This window comes from Dama dama, chromosome 1, assembly GCF_033118175.1.
Source record: "Dama dama isolate Ldn47 chromosome 1, ASM3311817v1, whole genome shotgun sequence".
NCBI lineage: Eukaryota > Metazoa > Chordata > Mammalia > Artiodactyla > Cervidae > Dama > Dama dama.
The window spans coordinates 23620937-23644959 of NC_083681.1; the positions used below are offsets into that span (position 1 = coordinate 23620937).

A 24023-nucleotide genomic window follows, 5' to 3' on the forward strand; every position below is an offset into this window, starting at 1 on the left:
TAGGCTGTACAGTGCAGGCAAAAAAAAAAAAAAAAAAAAGAATTTAAAAACCCTTTTTCACTTTTCACAAATGTCTTAATAAATGTGAGCACTGTCCTGGGGACAGCATGATGAAATAGAGCTAGTGTGGGCTTTTACTTTTTAAAGTTTTTATTTCCACAGATAGAACCACATATGGGTAGTTGGATGTCTTTTGGACATCTCAAACTTACATTTCCAAAAGTGAATTTTAAATTTCTCCTTCAGAATCCCCTCTCTTCCTCCAAACTTGTTTATAGGGCTAACTTTGTCTTCCTGGGGATTTTCCATTTCCATTTGTGGATTAACATTTGTTTTAGTCCTCAGCTACTGATTTAAGTACAGAGAAGCTAGAATTCTGAATCAAGGGTCTTTTAGTAAATTGCTTAGCACCCCTCACTCAGGGGATCACTAGGGTATTCACTTTATGGTAGGATAGACAGTGAAGATTGGTGGGTAGTTATCATCCTGGCTAGTGTAGAGTGGGCTTACTGTAGGCAGTGGGGCCTCAGCTGGTTTTGCAAAGAATGCCTTTTATCGTTTCATCTGTTTAGCTCCTAGGAACAGGGTTCCTTTGGAGTACAAAGCTGACAGATCCGTGGCAACCTTGAGGCAATATGTGTTTTTCAGCAAACGGGCTCAATTTGTTGCCATAATAACTTTCAGTAATTCCCCAAAATCAGTACTGGGGGAACATCAAGGTTCCTCTCGTGAAGGAGAAAACTATGTTTAGAAAAGGAAAAATGCAACCTAACCAGATTGTGGGGTATGACATCATCCATCCATTCATTTGAGGTTGTTGTTGGTGTCTGTGGTTAACTGACAGGTTTTTTGTGTTGATTGATTTATTGTGAATTAGCATTATGTCAGCCACAATGTGTCCAGTGTCTCACTCATCAGGCCCTTTAACGTAGGAGTCAGCCCCAGTTTACTGTGAGGAATCTGATTGAGTCTTGTTTAAAGTGACTTAGTAAGTAGAAGAGCTGGGATTTGAACCTAGATTGGTTTGGATTGAAAAAAAAAAAGGAAAAACTGATTCAATGACTTTCAAAAAGAATCCCAAACTCTTTACATGTGCTTTATCTACACATTTTATTTTAGCCAAAGACTTTTTGAGTTTGTTGGACTCAAGCATCTGAATCTAAAGTTATTTTTACATATAGGTTATATATGTATGCATCGATAAATATGCAGCTATTTTTGCAAATGTTAAATTACTTCCCAGTTATAACAGGTATATACATTTAACTTTATCTATATATATGGATATAACTTACATAAAAGCAGGGTGGGGGGTGGTCCTTATGTCCTGATTTCACTGCTGTGCCATATTTAAACAAACAGTCCAGCAATCAGAAGTAAAATATTTCTGATTTTCACTTGTATCTCTTGAAGGACATTACTAGAACCAGTTTGTAACCAAGAGTGATGCCAGGGACATAACCCCTAGCCTCTACTTTCAGTCCATAGAGGCTCCAGAGCTTTCTGTCTCAGGCCTTACAAATTGCTTGACCTAAACTTTGCCTTTGCTTTCTCTTCCCCCACCCTCTCCTTTGATCCAGATCTCTATTATTTAGGATAATTTAACTCCTTTAGCCATTATTTGGATTCCTTACAAGAAGAGAGAGCCTAGGAGCTGATCCAGAAAGCTAGAAGACATTCTACTTAGAAGCCTGGGGAGTGGAGGTGAAGGTGAGGCTGGAGGAAGAAAGATGGTGAAAAGTCAGACATTAGCCATTTCTTTTAACAGTTACAAATTAGAGATTTTAGTCCTTGTTATGGGCACCATTTTCACATATTATATTGTTATAATACTTGGCTTTCTTGTACATCAATGTGCAATTTGTGATGCCCTTTGTGGCCTTAAATAATTACATAGTACTTGCTTTGTGCCAGATGCTATTCTGGGTGCTTTATATATATTAACTGATTTAATCTCTATAACAACCAGTAGGTAGCTACTATTTTTCTCTCTATTTTAGAAATGAAGAAACCAAGGTACAGAAAAGTAACTTATATGACATGCCACAACTAATAAGTGGTAAAATGAAATTGAGCCATGCAGTCTGGCTTCAGAATTTATCCTTTAAGACAATTGCCAGAACAACCTCTCTTATGAAATAATATAATTTTACTTAATAATATTTTCAACATTTACTTTAAAAAATAATGTGGGGGTTGATAGGCAATAAGATACTGTCTAAATTTCCTCACTGTTCTAATCTTTTTCTTGCTTGATGGTTGATATTATAGTTGGACTGTTGACTAGATCTGGAACTTTTCTCATGTGTGAAGGTCTCAGAGGTAATGGGATTTGAAAGACATTAATTTTCTTTCCTGGGCTTCCCAGATGGTAAAGAATCCACCGCCAGTGCAGGAGATGCAAGAGATGCAGGTTCGATCCCTAGTCCAGAAAGATTCCCTGGAGTAGGGAATGGCAACCCACACCAGTATTCTTGCCTGGAAAATTCCGTGGATGGAGAAGCCTGGCAGGCTGAAGTCCATAGGGTTGCGAAGAGTCAGACATGACTGAGCACAGCACAATTTTCTTTCTACTACTTTCTCAGAATGAGTGATCACCTCCCTTAAGTGGGGAGGCAGTCACTGTTTCTGACACAGGATGAGAATGCATTGAATTTACAGAACATGAAGCTGCAACCAGAGCACACACGTGGAAGGGCAAGGTTGGGCCAGGGCGTGTGGCAGCAATACACTGTCCATCTCTTTCTGTGCATTAAGTGCGGACTCTGGGCTTCCCTGTCATTGCCTGTGTTTTTGTTTTTGTTTTTTTTTTTTCTTTTTCTTTTTGGTGTATCACTTTCCCATTAGTGAGGATCAGGAGTAGCTATTCCTGAGACCGTGAGTGTACATACTCCTTTACTCTTCTGCTGCTCGCGACGTGCTGGTCACTTATGGATTCACTTAAGGAGTGACCAAGAATGGCAAATACTTGGAGCCTGTTCTGCTTCAATTCCTGCCTCCTGAGCCCCAGGAAGATATCACTAGTTGAATATGAAGAATTTTTGATCCTAGATTTTGCTTTGGAATCCTCAACAGTGTCCTCAGCAGCCTCTGCCAATCAGTCAGGTATCACATAAGGTACACCTATTTGGCATCTCTGACTAGACCCTTAGGACTAGTCTGGGTGTGACCAAGAAATCAAAATTTACACTTGGAGGAGGACTGAGATACCACCTGCGGGCCAGCCTTGTATCTAACCGATAAAAAATCTGAGGCAGAAGAAGGTAAAGTGATTTCTTTAAGATCACCTTTCTACTTAGCAGCAGAAGTGGAAATTAATAGATTTCTTGCCTCCTAATCCAGTGCTCAGAAATGTCTGTACTGTTTGTCTGAATTCATCTACACCAGATTTCTTTGAGTCTAAACATTTTCCAGTTTCAGATAGTGTCTTTGCTGAGGCTCCAGTATTCGTCACCTTCCACATTGAATCTGAGCTGAGGCATCAGGTTGGGCGAGGAATGACAAATATGAAATTCATTCCTAGCTTGTTGGGTTAGGACTCACTCACTGCAACTTATCTTGGAGGTGGTGGCAGAGAAGTGGAGGCTGGAGGCGCACTGCTGGAGCATGCAGCCTGCTTGTTGTGATAGCGAGGCACACCCATACCCTCTCCTTGTCATTTGACCCAGGGAAGCTGGTTATTCTGGGGGATCCCAGGTGATGAAGGAGCTGCTCAGGGAGCCCTTAGGGTGTTTAGGTAAAGGTGTAGGCTCTGAAGTGGTGTAGCCCGCCCTTCAAAACCCAGCTTCACTACCTGTTCACTGAGTGACTTTGGGCAAGTTGTTTCTCTCTCTCTCTGCCTGAGTGTCCTCCTCTGTAAAATGGCTATATCTTATAGGGTTGTTGTGAGGGTTAAGAGAGATGATGCCACATAAAGTGCATAGTACAGTGCCTGGCAGATACTCATAGTGGCTACCAAGTGATGTCACAGGAAATAGTAGAATAAGGACCTCAAAGAATTGGTCTCTCCACTGAGAGACCTCCCTTAAGCGAGCAAAATCTGTCAGGGTCAGCTTGTTCTGAACTCCACTTGTTAGGGGAATGCTTAATGAGGAAAGAGGCTGCTAGATTTTGACATACATGAAAATCTGTCAGGTCACTGGCTGGCCACTGAGATAACAGAAAAGAGACTTCAGTGACCACATTCAACAGGAACACAGTCTTTTCAAAACCAGTTTAGAAAAGTTACTAGACAAATGGATAATTGCAGCCCTTAACAACATTACCTGATGGGAAGGCAGAATCTGGTTTCCAGAGTTACCACATTATAATATTCAAAATCTTGTTTTTAACAAAAATTAAAGACATACAAAATAGGAAAGTATGGCCTATTCACAGGGAAAAAGATTGACAGAAGCTGTTCCTGAGGAAGGCCAGCTGGAAGTTGGCACCCAGCCACTGAATGTTGGCATCCTGGAATTTAGCATAACTTTTAAAAGAAAATGTGGTTGCTTTTTATTGGAAATGCCATGCTTTCTTTTGGCTTTATATTACATTATGAGTATTATAAATATTTTGCCCTTTTGTCTTAGTGGAAATTACCATGAGGGGAAAAATGACCAATTTGCACCTGAGAAAAATTAAAATTTTACTCTTATATCTGGCCTTAAAAACACACTCTCACCATTCCACTGTTTTTTTAGAAAATTTTTTATTGTAGTATAGCTGATTTAAAATGTGTTAGTTTCAGGTGTATGAGAAAGTGAATCAGTTTTACATACACATGTATCCACTCTTTTTAGATTCTTTTCCCATATAGGTCACTATGGAATATTGAGTAGAGCTACCTGTGCTATACAATTGGTATTTATTAGTTATCTATTTTAAATCCACTGATTTCTTTTTAATGCTCACATAAATGAATAAAATTAGATAACATTTTCTGTATTTTCAGTTAATCACTCATTAAAGACATATTTGAATTTAACACATTCATTATTCTTGTTTGAGGTGCAGTCTATTAGGTATGAGAGAATTTAATGCCTTTCTACTATCCTTGGCTACTCAGACACGGTTACATTGTTACTTTCTTGCCCTTCAGATGCTACTGGTGTCGCATCTAAATAGAAGTTTAGATTGGCTAGGGAACTGGCTGCCAGCATGTTCAATTAGGAGCCACAATTCCAAGTTACACCTAGATCAGGTCTAGGTGACCCTCGGGTCTCTATTTGGATCTGAAGCAGTGGCAGTACTTTTACATCTGAGAGCGCAAATCATTCACAGAGGTCATTCACACAGGTCAGAGCCCTGGCTTGGGACTGAACGTAGAAGGATGCAGCGGAGCCAGGAGCAGTCATTCCCTCCATTTCCTTCTAGAAGAGGAGTGTGCTGGTGAGAAAGATGAGCAGGATCTGGATGGCCTCTCTCACGGGGCTGAGGAAGGCTCTGTTGGCTGAGTTTTTGGTGGTGTGTTTGTGGTGGGTTGTGGTTGGTTTCTCCTGGGTCATGGTTGGTGTCGGGTGGGGCGTGGTTGGTTTCCGGTGGGATGTGGTTGGTTTCGGGTGGGATGTGGTTGGTTTCGGGTGGGATGTGGTTGGTGTTGGGTGGGGCGTGGTTGGTGTCGTGTGGGGCGTGGTTGGTGTCGGGTGGGGTGTGGTTGGTGTCGGGTGGGATGTGGTTGGTTTCGGGGGAGCTGGGGTTGGTTTCCGGGGAGCTGGGGTTGGTCTGTGGCCTGGGGGTGTTATGCTCCTGACTGGGAAATGCTTGGTGTTCTCAGCTGAGGGTGCCCCTGGGGAAAAAACAACAACAACAGTGGCATCAGAAACTCTTTTCAGTGGTGAGTGGGCACTAGAGAAAGGAGGCTAATGTGAGAGAATGCTGGGACCAGAGTTCATAGGCACAATTCAATGGCCACTTCTCAAGGGTTGAGTGTGTGTAGAGGACAGGGAAGCCAGGGGGTTCAGAATGTCAAGGATCAAAAAATAAACACTCTGACCTTAAGGTCTATGGAAGAAGGAATTTATACTGAACTTATATAACTACTGAATTTATACTGAACTTATATAACTACTGAATTTATACTAAACTTATATAACTACTGAATTGGCTATTGGGAAAGTAGTCTGCCCTCAAATGTCCTCATGTCCTTAATATTACATTTGATCAATCAGTACAAATGTTTAATTTTTGCTAATTTCAAGGGTTAAAGAGCTAGACACCATCCAGACCTGAGGATGGCTAACTCTTCTTTTAAGGAAGTGTAAATAAGCCCTGTCCAAACCCATGAATCCATTTTCATGGTGTCTGAGTCATTCTCATGGTGATCTGATCACATGTTGGTTCTTTGAGGTTGCCTTGCAAAGAAGCAGAGAAATCTAGGCCTATACCCTTGGGAAGCTGTCTGCTCCTGGAAAGCTGGAGCTTGGCAATGACACCTCCAACAGTCTGAGTGAACCACAGAAGGGACTATAAAGAAGGAGGGAAATGCCCAGTAATTTGCTCAGACCTGTATGCATTCTGCCCACCTGCCAGTGCCTTCCAGCTTTGTGGCATTGTCTATCTCATTTAGCATTTCCTCAGGGCAAATGTTTCTCTAGTACACCACTGAGCCAAAAGTCTGAACACAAATGCTTTCTTTTCCTTATTTTTTTAAAATCTTGATTTTATTAGTGTGGAGCTAAGGAGTCCTGGGGGGCTTTCCAGTTGGCTCAGTGATAATCAGCCTGCCAATTCAGGAGACACATGAGACATGGGTTCGATCCCTGGGTCAGGAAGATCCCCTGGAGTAGGAAATGGCAACCCACTCCAGTATTCTTGCCTGAAAAATTCCATGCACAGAGGAGCCTGGTGTGCTATAGTCCATAAGGTCATAAAGAGTTGGACATGACTGAGGAACTGAGCACCAAGGGGTTCTGACCAGAAACAAACTTTTTTTTCTTTTCCTTGCATTTATATGAGTGTTATTTTGAAAATGTCCTAGAAAGATAATAATATCCCAATCTTTTCACAAAGGGAAGCTACCAAAGAAACAGTTAATGCTTTTGTAAAATATTTTGATTTGGCATGATCACTTTAACATCTGTTGTGGAAAATAGATATGTCTTTGACCACATTTGCAATGCTTGACTGACAGGAAAATGGGCAGCACACTAGATGTATTTCAGTGTCCGGGGGCTCATGAGGAAGACCTGTTATCTGGGCATTGAGAAAGACTAATGTTTCCTGTTCTTGGCTAAAGCTTGTATTTTAAAACTTACTTTAAAAAAAGATTGTATTTATAGTTTTAATGTAAGTTCAAGAAAAGTGGAAAGAAGTATAAGATGTGGAATTTGGGTCCTAGTTTTGTCGTTAGTTTCTGTGTGGCCTTTGGCAAGCTGCCTATCTTTTCTGAACCTGTTTCTTGAATTCATTTTAGCTTCCCAGAGAGAGATAAGAGAGAAGGAAGGGGGCAGAGAAAGGAGAGAAAGGGGGCAAGGAGCCTCACGATGGTTTGAAGTTGAGGACGACAGCCTGGTAAAAGTGAGTGGGAATTCCTGGTTGTGTTGGAGGCCAGAGGCCACCTTGAGAACTAGTGGCATTATTGGTTTTCATTGTTATCAGCCCTTCTTTGTACAAATCCCTCTTCCCTTCCCTTAAACTCTTCAGTAAGATCTGCTATACCTATGAAGGCTTTGTGCGAGGTGGGATTATAATGGAAATTGAGGAAGGAACATATCCCTGCAGATATGGAAAGAGCTCCTGAGGAAGCTGCAGTCTGGAGCCAAGTGACCATGAGAATCAAAGACCGGCTGGAAGTGGCTTTCGTTTTCCACAGGGCACAGGGTTGAGCTTATCTTATGAGAACTCAAGGTGCTGAAAGACTCAGCTGGTATCTGGATAACGCACAAGTAGACTCTTTTTTTCTAGGGCACCCACAAGATTATTTTCCAGGTTGATGGATTTCACTGCCAGATATGTAAATAGGCTGCAGAGAAACTTACCAACTCTCGACAGTGTTAGGGGAACAAGTTCAGCATGTCTCAGGAAATTGGTACAGTAGACGCTGTGGAGGGCAAATAGAGGAGAGTTAATGGTAAGGAATTCACAAGTTCAGCTCCAATGGCTGCCTTCCCAGGGGAACCCAACCTCTTAGTTCCTTTTGTGCTTACATACCTTATAAGCATATCACTTTATTTACATCACTTTGCCAACAAAGGTCTGTCTAGTCAAAGCTATCGTTTTTCCAGTAGTCATATATGGATGTGAGAGTTGGGCCATAAAGAAAGCTGAGCACTGACAAATTGACACTTTTGAACCATGGTGTTGGAGAAGATTGTTGAGAGTCCCTTGAACAGCAAGAGGATCAAGCCAGTCAATCCTAAAAGAGATCATCCCTGAATATTCATTGGAGGGACTGGTGCTAAAGCTGAAACTCCAATACTCTGGCCACCTGATGCGAAGAACTGACTCATTGGAAAAGACCCTGATGCTGGGAAAGATTAAGAGCAAGAGGAGAAGGGGGTGAGAGGATGGGATGGTTGGATAACATCACTGACTCCATGGACATGAGTTTGAGCAAACTCAGGGAGATGGTGAAGGACAGGGAAGCCTGGCATGCTGTAATTCATGGGGTTGCAAAGAGTCATACAGGACTTAACGACTGAACAACAACTTTATAGCACATCTAACAGATCATTCAGTAGTGATCTTCTCTATACTGGCTTGACTAAGATCCTCCACGATCTTATTCCAGACGAGCTCATATCCACTCCTCTCCCCCATCTACTCCACCACCCTGTACTCCTCACAGGCTGGTATACAGTGCAGGTCTTCGTTCAGGCCAGTCTTTCTGCTTGTAATACCAGTCCCAGGCACATCTGCCCACAGACTCAACAGTAGCCTCTCTGACATTGCTTTTCCCTGTTGTCATGAACCCAGATAGGTCTGCATCAGGGAGATGAGCCTCTCTACTGCACAGCCTAGCTGTGTGCCTCTCCTCACACGGGAGGGCCAGCTCCTCAAGGGCCAGTTCTGTCATCGACAGCGGCTGACACTTAGCATCATGGTGCTCAGTGTTTATTAAAGGATCTGTACATCCTGGTCTGTTTAATATCAGTGGGTCTGTTATTGTATCAGGCTCTCGTCCATGAGATGGTTGGAGAGTATCACCAACTCGATGAACACGAGTTTGAGAAAATTCGGTGAGATAGTGAAGGACAGGGAAGTCTGGCGTGCTGCAGTGCATGGGGTCACAAAGAGTGAGACACGACTTAGCGACTGAACAACAACAAACTTGTTCAGACATTAACAGTTAGAGTGCACTACATGCCCACCCCTATGCTCGGTGCTATGGGGACCATGGTGAACAGTGCAAGCCTGGTTCTTACCCTGGTGGCACTTCGAGTCCCTGCAGAGAGAAAGATTTGAAACAAATAATCGACTGACGAGTAATTGGTCACAGTTCAGCCACGTGTTTGGATGAAGCAGTGGCAGTGATAAGAGTGAGTAAACTGGGAGCGGGACTTGATGCGGGGCTTCGGGGAATGCTTTCTGAGGAAGTGCTCTATAAGCTCAGTCATCACTTGCAAGGCACTTCCTTCCCAGTCCTCGCTGTAACATTCTGGGCAGGACCCTCCTCCTGTTCCCCTCTGTGCCCTACCCAGCACAGGGGGCTTCCCCCAGCCCAGGTGCTGCCTCCCTTCACTCGTCAGCCTCGCTGCAGCAAGGCATTGTCAGACAACGCCACGTGTGCACTTCATAAACCATCTACTGTTTCAGGAAGTGTGGAGGACTTGAGGAGGGGAGACGAAAGGAAGGTCATCACCCTCATTGGTCCTGGCTGGCTACTAAAAGGCTGTTGTCATTGTGAGGCTGGGTGGTAGCAGCTTCCCTTGAATTCTACCCTTGCAAGTCACTCTGTGGACATAACAGTACCCCCTCCACAGCTCCAGAGACAGTTAGGTTTGACCAGGCCCAGGGTGTGGCAGGAGAGGGTGGAGTGGCCTGATAGCATGACCATCACCACTGTCCACAAACACCTGGACATAGTGGACATGGCCTGATGGGCAGATCTGCCCTTTCAGTACAAAAGGGCAGTCTGAAAGTATAAGGACCTCGCAACATTTGGTCCTTGATGAGAACCTGTAAACAAATCCCCAACTGGGAGTGAGAGGAATTTTCTCTTAAACTGTAATACGAGTCCCCAGTGGCCTCACCTTAGAATCTGTGTCCATTTTGTGGGACACTAGGAAGCCAATTTTATTGTACAGTCATCACATGTTCTGCTAGCAAGCCATTTCCAAAATGCATCTATGTTTTAAAAAAGGATTCTCTGTGTAGTGGTGAAACTGAGTCCCCCTAAAACTGAGATCCCCTGCTGAGTTTATGACTAACCTCTCTATCCAAAACTTTATTCTCTTTCTTATGCTGACTGTTCTCCCTATTCCTATTCCCCTTAGGATTGAGGAGTATCAAAGAAAATGGGGGAGACTAAACCCAAACAGGACCCTGGAGGCCCACTCTGGTACAAAAGCCCCTCCATACTCCCCCATTTCCTGTTTGTTGAAAAAGGTTTTAGTTTCCTAGACCCTCCTTGAGTTCCAAAGAGCAGACCCATCAGTTACTAATTAGGGAAGTGGGGAAAGGCAGAAACAAGGGAAAGACAGTCAAGAAACTATACTTCAGTGATAGAACAGAGTCCTAGTTCTCCTCAAGGGATATACATAATAATATCACACATATCTTTGCATTGTTCTTCAGAAACTAAGGCCACCACCTGCCCAGGTGGAGGATGCTGACTACATGTGGACCACAGGCACACAGACCCCAGACTGTCTGGAATCAGAAGGCTGATGATTAGGACTCCTGAAACATCACTCTTACCTCACCACCACCAGTGAATCAGAAGAAAGTCATGCCCCTTGCAAACTTCACCCCAAACATGGCCTTTGAAGGACCTTCCCTGAGGGCCATCAGACCAGGTCTTTTGTGCCTGAGCCACCCATTTTCCTTCCTTGGTGCCTACAGTAAACACTATCCTTTCTTCCATCACAACCCAGTGTCAGTACAGTGGCTGTGTTTTGCAGCAGGCAAGTGGAGGATTTGGTTCAGTAACAGTAGGGGCTAAGAGCACCCGTCCTGCAGGCTCTTGGCTACAGGCAGCTTCTCTGCACCCTCAGTTTAGCAAGTCCCCTGAAGGACTGCACAGGGCTTGGCAGAGAGGCCAGTGCCAAGGTAGCCAGATGATTTCAGGACGAGTGTCTTTATTTTTAACTGTTTGAAACTGCCTCCCCCAACCCTTCCTGGCTCTGGAGTTCTGTCATCCCGACTAATAGTAGTGAATTGGGTGGAAGTAGCAGGGGAATAGAGAGAATTTGAAGCAAATTGGGTGCCAATGACATGGGTTCCTTCTCAATCCAAGCTTTAGTCAGGTTCTAGAACCTTCTCCTACCCATCTGTGCACTTCCTTGTAAAATCCAACATTAGCCAGACTCCTCATAAGTCAATTTAGCAAGAACCTCCCACCCTTGATATCTGGTCACCCTTATTATCTGATTGAATTCCTCATCCTCTGCTCTCCCCAGGTGATATCTGATCACCTTGACCTGCCTTCAGCAGGAATCTTGTTAGGTCAGTTTAGCCAGAATCCCTCTTACAGGTTTTGATGTTTCCTCTTAGTGATTTTCGATCCGCTCACCCCCTACCCTGTTCCTTGGCTATAAATTCACACTTGCCCATGTTGTATTCAGAACTGAGACTTGTTCTATACTGAGTTCTATACTCTTTTATACTCTTCTATACTCTTTTCTCTTATTGCAATAGTCCCAAATAAAATCTGTGTTTGTCCATTCATTCATTCATTCATTTTGCTTTAACTACTCTCCAGCTCTGGGTTTTTCTTTAACACCAATTTTTTTCTGTTTATGTTGAGCATACCTTGTGTGTGTGTATGTGTGTGTGTGTGTGTGTGTGTGATGTATAAACTTTTGCAGATAAAAGATAGGACAAAGAATGGTGAGGCAGAAAAGGAGTGCAGCTACTGAATTCTTCACATCATATCTGGATTGTATTTTGAATCCTCCAAGGTCAGTATAAAAATGTACAAACCCAATATGAAATTGTAAAAGCCCCAGAGCAAATCATTTATGGATAATTTCTTACTATATCGTGACTGAGGATATGTTCGTGGATTTAGGAGACATCCATTTTGCCTCGAAGAGCATCCTGATTTGACCCTTCAAGTTGTACTCGGCACGGCCTTCACAAGATTGACTGGGGTTTTGCCAGGAGCCAATGACTGAGTTGTTCTGGTCCCGTGCTTCGAAGATCACAGAGGTAATATTGGGCTCCACAATGAGTGACACTAGGAGGAAATAAGGAAACAGTCAGCTGTCTGTGCAGTGAGACGTGAGATGGGGTCATAAAATAAAAATTAAGTATGAAAAAAGAAAGTTACGAGTAGTATGTAAATAAGGTATGGTCCCATTTTTATAAAATACAAAATAACTTGAAAAAAACCTGGAAGGAAATACATCAATATTAGCTATGAGGGTTTCCTGATTGTGCAATTATAGATGATTTTTATTTTCTTCCTAGTTCTTTTTTTCTGTTTTCCAAGTTTTCTGCAGGAAAAGGTGGACAAAGGTAGACCTGTGCTCCAGTCCTGGCTTTGCCATGTACCAGGGATGAGATCCCGGCTGACTTTTACCTCTTGAGTCCTGTTCCTATCTGCCAGATGAGAGTTCTGTCCTTTGTGGGTGGGTGGGTGGCATGATAGTGAAGTGGGGGGATTGAAGCTGTAGATGTATGTGAAGAACTCAAGTGGGCCTCCTGGGAAGTGCTTCAGGAAATAAGGGTCTGTTACTGCCTAGTCAAACAAAACCTATTTCCTGGTTCCAGAAATGCTGATGTTCTTGGTCTCTGTTGTGGAGAGTGAGGGAAGGGAGGGGGCCTCTGAGACCCAGAGGCCCTAATCCAAGCACCTAGTATCAAATAACCACTTAGGGTTCCCTGATCCCCTCCACTCAGTGAATCTTACCTGTTGACTTAGCCCAGTGTGTGCCCACAGTGGCGTGGGCCACTGATACTTGTGAATTCCACATGCTGTTTTCAGCTTTCCAAAGTGTATTAGGGAGGGAATTTCAAGAGAATATTTCAGTTTGTCCATTTCCTCCCTTAGAAGATCCCTTCTGAACAAGTTTCTCAATCCTAAGGGTATTATTCTCTAGGGCCCTCCCAATCACCCCAAATTTCTTCAACAGCTTCTCCTTTACAAAATAAAGATAACTGATCATGTAGCATGATAAGAGCAGACAGTCCTGGATCTAAATCCTAGCCCTAGCATTTAAGACCAAGTCACTTCACCTCTGATCCTTGGTTTCTTTTCTGTCCATCATTCACTCCACAAATATTTATGCTTTGCATTAGGCTTAGTTCTAGGTAGAGGACAATGACATTATCTCTCATTGCATGGAGATTATGATACTTTAGGCTTGGTTCTAGGTATGAGGCCAATGACATTATCTGTCATTGCACGGAGATCATGATACTTTATCTTGAAAGGTTCTTGGGATAGTGAAGAGAGGAATGTAAAAACTTTAGTACTGGTGGGTGTTGAATAAGTTGTCATCGTTATTCTTAGCACAAAACAGTCCTCTGTTCTGTTTGTTTTTGCCAGTCAAGGTTGCTAAGCCAGATCCCCTGGCCCCGACTTGCTCAGCTAGAACCTGATATTTGTCCTTAACACCTGTGCATGGTGGTGGGGTGGATGCTAATGAGCAACAGTGTCATCCAGTCATCATCAAGCCTGTCATGGTCCTGTTGTGGAGGGTGAGGGAAGGGAGGGGGGCTCTGAGCTTGCCGTTGTCCTTCTGCTTTCTCTCTCTCTCTGGCTTATATCCTCCTTTCATCCCTCCTAGTTATCTGTATTATTCAGATTCCTGACCTCCATGGCCCCCTCTCTTCAGACTGCCACCTGAGGACCCACACCTATTCAAAATCTTCAAAGTGCTTTTCTTTCTAGAGCCTCTAAACATTTTTGGTTTTGTATTTCTGCTTCTGTTCTGTTGATCCCAACACCCAGCACACAGCTCTTGTGACTGTCATAACCCCACTCACTCTGCTGTTTGTACCCCTCCTCTAGGATAGTGAGGCTTCCTCTGTTCTGCAGACGCACCTGGCTTGCCTGCTGCTCACCCTTGTTCATATCTGGTGCCTGCCTGGCATCTTCCTTCTCATCTCACATCTCACCCCCACTTACTCTCCAAGATTCTGCTCTCTTTTCCTCTCACTCCTGAATCATGTACGCTTTTAACTATAGAGCAGAGGACTTAATTGCATTCTGGCTTGTACTGTACACTGTAGTTTCACCTGTGGATCTGGGCAATCCAGTGCTGGGTACCTGGAAAGTACTAAGTAGCTGCTCATTGAGTTTTTAAAAGTTGTGCATCCAGTGTTGCATAGTACCTTAAATCCAAAGGTTCAGGAAAAAAGAAAAGCAAGTTAAATTTCTCTTGCCCGTCAAAGTAAAAATGGAGGCAGATGCTTACCCTGCACATTATAATGTTTTATAAATGCTACTGCCTTACTAGTTTCTTTGACTGATATTAAGGCAGACCCAGGGAACCTGTTCTATGATGTTGCCTGAGCTGCAACTGTATCTTGAAACCTGCCAAACCATTTATACATGTCTCACCAATGTTAACACAAACCCTGAAATTAAAAAAAAAAAAAAAATCAATATTAAAATAAGGAGAAGCAGTTGGCCTGTGTGGACATTTACTTGGTTTTCCCAAAAGTCCCAGGAATCCCAGTGAGGTCCTGAAATGACACAAGGAAATCATGGAGCCTGTTGTGTAATTCCAGGTGTGGAATCTGATACATCACATATCCAAGGGCATAGGATTTTGACTCTCAACTTAAATCATTCCTACAGTGAGTCAGTTTATCACAAAGCTTTAACACATTTCTGTTCTGAGAGGAAATCAGATGAAGTTTGGAGAAGTGCGTGACACATAGCAGATGTCCAATGAGTCTTTGTTTCTGCTTCTGGACCTGATGCCTTAGTAAATGCTGTCACGTCCATCTCATGGGGCACATTCCCTTATGAATCGTCTTATGGATCATCTTTTGATTCTTCTTTCTCCTGCATTCCTACTTTCAGAAGGTTTCTCTGCCACCCCCACCTCTAACTGCCCCACCCACACCCTTTGAGTCTTCACAAGATAGGTTTCTTTCTCTTCCATTTCAACAGCAAAATTCCTCACCTCATGATGTGTTATCTTAAGTCAGAGGTCTGAGATCTCTGACCACCCAGATACTTCTCTGTATGCAAGCTCCCACTCTTCCCTGTACACAAGCCCACTCCTCCTGGGTCTCATCTTGAATCACAAGATCATCCTCCCTGCCCTGGTTAGAACAAGATCCACTGCCTGAGGGAGTCAGACATAGGGAGCCTCGCCACAGCTGAGGCACTTAGTGACCATCTCCAAGGGAAAAAAAAACAACAACAGGAAAAAGGACTAGCCAGAATGAGTGTGTGAAGGCAGGCGGCAGTCATTCTCCTGCTCGAGCCTGGAATCTGTAGACCGTGGGTGTGGGCATCACTCCAGTGTTCTCTGCAAAATGTGGTGAGAGTTCTAAGAGAGGCAGGATGACATGGCAGATGAGGAGGCAGGCTCTGAAGCTGGACCGCCTGACTGGACAAAGCTGGGCAACTCCTGGCTATTACTTAGGTTCAAATATTAGCGGTACGATCTACTAGTGACCTTGGGTGAAACTTTAACTCCCCTGTGCCTCAGTTCTCATCTGTAAAGTGCAGATGATACTAGCGTTTCCCCTCAGATCAGCACTCAGAACACAGGGAGATGTCTTAGCTGTCACTCCTGTAATTGAGAGGTATATAGTGTTGTGATTAAGAGAAGGGTCTCTGAAGCTAGAAAGCTCAAGTTCAGATCCCAGGTCCATCATTTCAGTGGCTCTGTGACCTGAGCGATTGGCATCTCTGCCTGTTTTCAAATTTACAAACAGGGGTTGACAGCAGCATTTACCCAGCAGGTCGTTGTGAGGGCTAAATGTATCGGTACACATAAACAACCATATTCAATTTATTGCTATTATGAAAGTTGTATTAGAGAGCACTTGCCTTGACTTGTAGGTCTGACTGATCCCCAAAGGGATGTGTATATAATAGTTCTAGGCACATCAAGGAAAAGCACTGGATTCAGAATGAAAAGACTAAGACTCAAGAGGCAGTTCTGCCACTTACTAGCTGTGAGACCCTGAGCAAGTCATTTAACTTCTCTCAGCTTCAGACTCCTCATTTGTCGGGTGGGGCAGTAATGCTTTCCCTGTCTAACTCACTAGATGTTCCGCCCATAGCCTGAGTGTGAACAGTGTTTCCTGCAGTTGCACGGTATACAATCATCCATGGTGGCATTGTTTTAGCAAGTGGATGGGAAAAGACTACAAACTGAGGTGCAGTTATTGCTTCCTAAAAGAATAAAAATGCCTCCCCCCTCCCAAAGACAGACAGTTTAAGTCCAGTTTATTTCAGTGAGAGAACTTGCTGCAAGTTGTGCTCTTGCTGCGACTAGCTTAACCTGAGTGTCGGGGCATCTTGGCTTTCGCAGCTCAGGTTCACAGAGGGGACGGGCAGGAAGCATCCCACCCACTCCACCCACTCCCACATTCTTATTCTCCCTTCTTCTGTAGTCGACGTCCCAGCCTGGTCAAAGACACATGCTATGGGCGTCACTGAGAGCTGGGATGGGGGGCTATGTCCTGCAGTTCTGGCTTGATCGCCCTTCAGAGAACAAAGGACAGCAGAGAGAACGGCTTCTACTCACCCGTGTAGAGTTTGTTGCTCTCATAGTCCCATGGGTAGATGTCGATATATGAGGGTCGTTTGTTGGTGACCGAACAGATGGGCTTGCATTTGGCAGTGGGGTTTGTGCAGCTGGCCGGAGAACACAGAAGCCAGAGGCACAGAAGCAACCCCAGTGGCAGAAGCGGGGGCCTGAGGATCGCCATGCTTCAATCCGCTTGCAAACTGCTGAGCCTGGAACTGGGCAAAAGCGACAACTCACCTGTTTATATGCTCTGGAGCTGGATCTTCTGGGCGAGGTCATGCATGCAAATGTCCTGCCCACTTCTCCCTTGGGCTTCTGGAATTCGGCCCAAGATATCACCAGGAATGAATCTCTCCTAGTTTCTGTGACCCTTCACCAGTTCCAGTTTTGCTCAAGAAGGGGAATGTACTGATCATGATGTATTTTGTATCTCATTCACCTCAACTTCTGATGTTTGAAGGAAGCTATTGGAAGGAGTTAGTACCGGCAAAGTGAGATTTGGAGTTGAGTAATCATAACCTACCTGACCCGTGTAGAAACTACACTCTTCTCTGTGTAGGAAACTCAGGCATTAAAGCACTTTTTTTTTTTTTTTTTTAAATCGAATATTACATACCCTTTCCAATACTCCTTAATCGAACACATCCTCCTGTCCCAGTTCATTTTGTGACTATCACAGAACTGGAAAGACTGTACTTCTGGATTTATATTTGTTTCTTTGGAAAGAAACAGCTTTCTCCTACCTAACACTTTCCTCTATAACACAAGGAAACTACTGAAAAAAATCAGAAAATGTGTTTTTTCATATCTCTTTTCTGATTTTAATTCACTTGCTGAAGGAGAAAAGAGGAAAGATGTATTTTCTATTGTGTGAGCAGAAGGAAAACAAAAGATGTAGACTTGAATCAAAGAGATATTTATACATGTTTCTTCGAGAGAAGCACTTACAAAACGGTGGAGCAAGGACCTCTGAAAAACCCCCTTCTCCAGAAAAGTGATAAACAAAAACAAAGTCAACTTTTTCAGAACTCTGGAAATCACCAAAACTTGCAGCAATTTGAGGAGCATTTGTTTAAGAAAAATGGCTAAGTCTCATTAAGCACAGTGAGCATTGTGACATTTTAATTTGCCCTGTTCCCATCCCTCTCACCCCACCTCTTTAGATAGCCTTAGAAACCAACAATCTTGCAACTGAGATAGCCATGAAGACCAGCAAACTAGGTCAAGAGGGAGGGGAAAGAATGGGTTTGGAGGGCTCCAAAAAGCTTCATTTTCAGAGAGATGTCACTATGTGACCTATTTGCAAATTGTCTATAAAGATGAATTCTCAGAGCTTTCAGAACTTTCTCTGTGCAAACAACCTTATTGTTAGGATATTTGTTGAAAATAGTCAGTGGAAAGGTGTTTTTTTTTTTTTTAAGAAATTAATAATTATTATTAATACAATTTAATTATGATGCTATGAATTTTTAAAGTATTTTATGACTTCCCAGGCATTTTCTATGTGTCATTTTATTCTCATCAAAGAGTGATGAGTAAATGATGATCCTGTATATTTACTAAGTAATATAATCAGGTTGAAAAAAACATATTTTCTGAAACCCAATCTGACCATCTTTCAGCTATATTGCTGTTACATAAATTTTGGTGTTTTGCACATTAAGAAAATCATTGCTTATATTTGGAACTTCATTTATTTAAATCAGATATTTCTATACTCTCTTTAACATAGACTTTATCTAAGTATTACAGAGTTTCCAAAATGGTGAACATTAGTCTGAACTAAACCTGGAAATGTCCTTTGTTCTGTGCACTGTTTATTATTTTAAAATAGGAAACAAAATCTAGATTCCTAGCTTCTTTTGAAAAGAGGGAATATTGAGCAAAAAAGTTTCATTAAATAGTGCTAAAGAGTTGCTGTCCCCTTGACATAAGATATTCTATTTTCAGTAACCCAGTAAACTCAGTAAAATCCTTTGTGTCTTCCTGACACAGTGTCACATGCAGAACTAAGAACAAAATATGTTGACATTATATTACCAAAAATTTTTTTTTTCATGAGCTCAGTTTTCTCTTTTGTGTTACGAGTCCTGACCACTTTAGGCTATTGATTTGTGACCTTTATTGAGTCACTTAATTCCTACTTTTATGGGCTTCCAAGGCGGCACAGTGGTGAAGAATCTGCCTGCCAGTGAGGGAGACACGAGTTCAACCCCTGGGTCAGAAAGATCCCCTGGGAAAGGAAATGGCAACCCACTCCAGTATTCTTGCCTGGAAAATTCCGTGGATAGAGGAGTCTGGTGGGCTACAGTCCCTGGGGTCACAAAGAGTTGGACACGACTGGGTGACATGCACGACAATGCCTACTTTTGGGTTGTTTACTTTGAGTTCTTATTTAAAATTCTTTATCATTGGAAAGTTATTAACATTGCAGCTGCCTGAGGTAGTGGTTGCAACTAACAAGGAGCTGAGAAAAAATGTAAAAGAAAAAACTGGAGAATGAGATTTTGACCAGGGGCCTTGGCAAGCTCTGACAAATTCCTGGGAATCTAAAAGGCCACCTGCACGAACAGAGCTATGCACAGGCCCAGAAAAGATCTGAGAAAGCCCTTATCTCTCATCTGTGGCTGACCTTGAGGATCTATACAAGTAAGAAAAATGCAGCTAAGGCCAAGTCGTAAAATGTTTATTCGACCAGTGCATTCATGCTTTAAAATGCATGCAGAGAGGAAGCTGGCAAAGGTTGAGTGACTTATTGGTTCAAGATGTTTAGGAAATCTCTGTCTATTCATTAACTGACCACTAAGCTAACTGAGAGCTTCCCCTGTGGCTCAGTAATAAAGAATCTGCCTGCAAAGTAGGAGACCCAGTTTCGATCCCTGGGTTGGGAAAATCCCCTGGAGAAGGAAATGACGACTCACTCCAGTATTCTTGCCTGTGAAATCCCATGGATGGAAGAACCTGGTGGGACAGAGTCTATGGGGTTGCAAAGAGTTGGATTTAGCAACTAAACAACAACAAGCTAACTGAGCAGAGATTTCAGTGGCCACACATAATAAGGAATATTGACTTTGCAGAATGAATTCAGAAAAGTTGCTAAACAAACAGCAGCAGCAACAACAAATAATAACCAGCAGGAACTACAACAAACCCTAGGAAGGAGGGGAATTGGGTGTACAGAATGGTCAGTGGTCACATTATATTTTTTAAATGTTCAATTTTCAACAAAAAATTATGAAACATACAAATGAACAAAAAAGTATGTTCTGTTTATAGAAAAAAAATTCCCAGCCAATAGAAACTGTTCTTGAAGAAGTCCAGACGTTGGATTTACTAGACAGAAATATTAATTCAATTATTATAAATATGTTCAAAGAACTAATGGAAGCCATGTTTAAAGAATAAAAGAAAAGTGTAAGAATGATGTCTCAACAAAAAAGGAATATTAATAAAGAGATAGAAATGATAAAAAGAACCAAACAGAAAATTTGTAGTTGAAAAGTAAAACTGAAAGGAAAAATTCACTAGAAGGACTTAAGAACAGATTTTAACTGGCAGAAGAAAGTATCAATAAACTTGAAGATATTCAGTAAAGATAAAAGGAAAAATTCACTAGAAGGACTTAAGAACAGATTTTAACTGGCAGAAGAAAGTATCAATAAACTTGAAGATATTCAGTAAAGATATTCAATACATTTAAGAAAAGAAATGCAAGATTATATACTGAAAACTACAACAAGGAACTCATAAAAGCCAAAATGATCTTGAAACAATAACAACAATAAAGTTGGAGAACTCACACTTATTACCAATTTCAAAACTATGAAGGTAGTGTAATCAAGACAGTGTGGAAAGATGGTGGAGTAGAAGGACAATAAGCTTACCTCTTCTCATGGGCACACAAAACTGCAACTATTGATGAGAAAGACTGGTTTTTACCAGAAAAGATCTACAAGTAAAGACATAGAGAAGAAACCACAAGGAGACAAGTAGGAGGTGAGGAGTTGTCAGGACCCATACCCCCTGAGAAAATAATGACAATTTCAGAGGTTCTCCCCAAGAAATAAGGGACCTGAGCCCCACATCGAGCTCACCAGCCTGGGGGTCTTGCACTGGAAAAACAAGCCCTTAGATTGTTTGGCCTTGAAGGCCAGCAGAACTTACTTTTGGGAGACCTACAGGGCTGGGGGAAATATAGCTTCCACTCTTAAAGGGTGCATACAAGATCAGACCCACCTGCTGATCTTGGAGAGTCTCCTGGAGAGGCAAGAGGAAACTGGGGCTCATCCCAGGGATATAAACACTGGCAGCAGCCATTCCTGGGAGCTCGATCTACCACAGGACACTGGTGCTCCAAGTGTCATCTTCTGATCCTTCCTCTAGCTTATTAGTGCCAGGACTCAGCCATACCCACCAGGCTTTTGACACCAATAATGGGACACCTCAGGCCGAGCAACTACCTGGGATGGGGCATAGCACCACCTACCAGCAGACAGGCTGCCTTCATACCCCCGGAGCCCAGAGCCACTACTGGACAAGGCCCTTCCACTAGAAAGCCCAGGACTTGTCCCCACACTCCAGGGTACAGGCACTAAACTTGGAACCCCCAGAGGTCCCAGGGTCCAAGGGAGGACCCAAATCAATAAAATCAGATAAAAAGCAGAATTTAAACCAACACCACAGAAATACAAAGGTGCCTAAGAGACTACTAAAATAGCTATAATAAAATGGACTACCTAGAAGCAATAGACAAATTCCTAGAAATGTGCAATCTCCCAAGCCTGAACCAAGATGAAACAGGAAATATGAACAGACCAATTATAGGTAATGGTATTGAATCAGTAATAAAATACAACTCCCAACAAATTAAAGTCCAGGACTAGAGAGCTTCACAGGTGAATTCTACCAAACATTTAGAAAAGACTTACTTATCCTTCTTAAACTATTTCAAAAAATTTCAAGACAACTGCACTGAACTCATTCGAAAAGCCAGCATCACCTTGATACTGAAACCTGACAAAGATATCACAGAAAAAGAAAATTATACGCAAATATCATGGATGAGAGCTTCCCAGGTGGTGCTAGTGGCCAAGAACATGCCTGCCAATGCAGGAGATATAAGAGATGTGGTTCGATCCCTGGGTTGGGAAGATACCCTGGGGGAGGGTATGGGAACCCACTTCAGTATTCTTGCCTGGAGAATCCCATGGACAGAGGAGGCTGGCAGGTTATGGTCCATAGGGTCACAAAGATTGAAGTGACTTAGCACGCACACACACATCATGGATGATCATAGATGCAAAAATCCTCAACAAAATGTTAGGAAATCAAATCATTACATTAACAATATTAAAAGGATCATACACCTTGGTCAAGTGGGATTTATCCCAGGGAGGCAAGAATAATTTAATATCTGCACATCAGTCAATGTGATACACCACATTAAAAAATTGAAGAATAGGGGCTGGTGGCTCAGTGGTAAAGAATCTGCCTGCCAATGCATGAGACATGGGTTTGATCCCTCGTCTGGGAAGATCTCACATGCTGCCGAGCAGCTAAGCCTGTGTGCCACAACTATTGAACCTGTGCTCTAGAGCCCAGGAGCCACAACTGCTAAGCCCTCACCCCACAACTGCTGAAGCCCACGTGCCCTAGAGCCCATACTCCACAACAGGAGAAGCCACCACAATGAGAAGCTTGTGCTCTGCAACTCGAGAGTAGCCCCCGCTCACTCTAACTAGAGAATAGCCCACGTGGCAGTGAAGACCCTGCATAGCCAATAAATAAATACATTTTAAAAAGACTTTAAAAGGTCAGAGAATAAAAATCATATAATCATCTCAATAGATACAGAAAAAGATTTTGACAAACTTCAACAGTCAATTAATCTATGACTTTTGGTCAATTAATCTATGACAAAGTAGACAATAATATACAATGGGAAAGGACAGTCTCTTCAAGAAGTGGCGCTGGAAAAAAACCAGCTGCATGTAAAAGAATGAGATTAGAATATTTTCTCACACTGAATATGACCATAAACTCAAAATAGATTAAAGACCACAGTGTAAACCTTGAAAAGTCCTAGAAGAAAACATAGGCAAAACACTCTTTGACATAAATTGTAGCAATATTTTTTGGAATCTTTCTTTTAAGGAAAAGGAAACAAACCAAAATGTACACACACACACAATATATGTGCTAATGCCCTACTACTCCAACATAAAAGGGAATAAAATTCTGTCATTTCCAACAATATGTATGGACCTAGAGATTATTATGTTTAGTGAAATAAGTCATACAGAGAAAGACAAACACTGTATGTTGTCATCTATTTGTGGAATCTGAAATATAAAACAAATGAGCACAAATAATAAAAAGAAACACACCCACAGATACAGAGAATAAACTAGTCGTTATCAGTGAAGAGACCCATAGAGATAGAAAGTGGCTGTTAGGGGCCTGGCAGACAAGGAGAATGGAGTGATTGCTAGTTGGTTTGTGGTTTCTCTTTGGGATGATGGAAATGTTCTGGGATTAGATAATGGGGATCGTCTCAAAATCTGTGAATATACGAAAAAACCACTGAATTGAATTTTATGGTATCTGAATTATGTTTCAGTAAACTCTTTTCTTTACATACTATTCTGTGTAGGCAAGTTGGGGTAGAGTAGAAAGAATGAGACCGAACTTTATTTTTTATTTACTCATCTTTTTAACAAGAGAAAAGTATACAAACTTATCTGTTGGAAGTGACATGGGAGCCATCACAGGGAAATGAAGATATGAAGACATGAGCAAACCCAAGTGATTTTTTTCAGCTATATTGAGATATAATTGACATGTAATATTGGGCAAGTGTGACGTGTACAACAGGCACGTCCCTGGTAGCTCAGCGGGTAGGAATCTGTCTGCCAATGCAGGGGACGCAGGCTTGTTCTCTGGTGCGGAAAGATTCCACATGTCGCAGAGCAACTAAACCTATGAGCCACGACTACTGAACCTGTGTGCCCCAACTACTGAAGCCCATGCCCAGCAACTAGAGAGGCCACCGCAATTAGAAGCCTGAGCACTGCAATGAAGAGCCGCCCCTCTTGCTGCAACTAGAGAACGCCCATGCAAAAGCAACAAAGACCCAGAGCAGCCAAAAATAAATAAATATTTAAAAAATTAAGTGTACAGAATACTGATAACACTTTTATCTTGCTATATGACTACTAA

The 24023-nt window shown here is 42.5% G+C and overlaps 1 protein-coding gene across 1 annotated transcript; it reads right to left on the reverse strand.

Annotated features, from left to right (window-relative positions):
- Positions 1-5351: 5351 nt before the first annotated feature.
- LOC133064688 (placenta-expressed transcript 1 protein-like) lies at positions 5352-17015 on the reverse strand. The gene is made up of 5 exons (XM_061155096.1): positions 16803-17015; positions 12118-12319; positions 7959-8020; positions 5542-5767; positions 5352-5442 (listed from the first exon to the last, which is right to left on the reverse strand). The coding sequence occupies exons 1-5, from the start codon at positions 16984-16986 to the stop codon at positions 5352-5354; spliced, it is 765 nt and encodes a 254-aa protein (XP_061011079.1). The 5' UTR covers positions 16987-17015.
- Positions 17016-24023: the final 7008 nt, after the last annotated feature.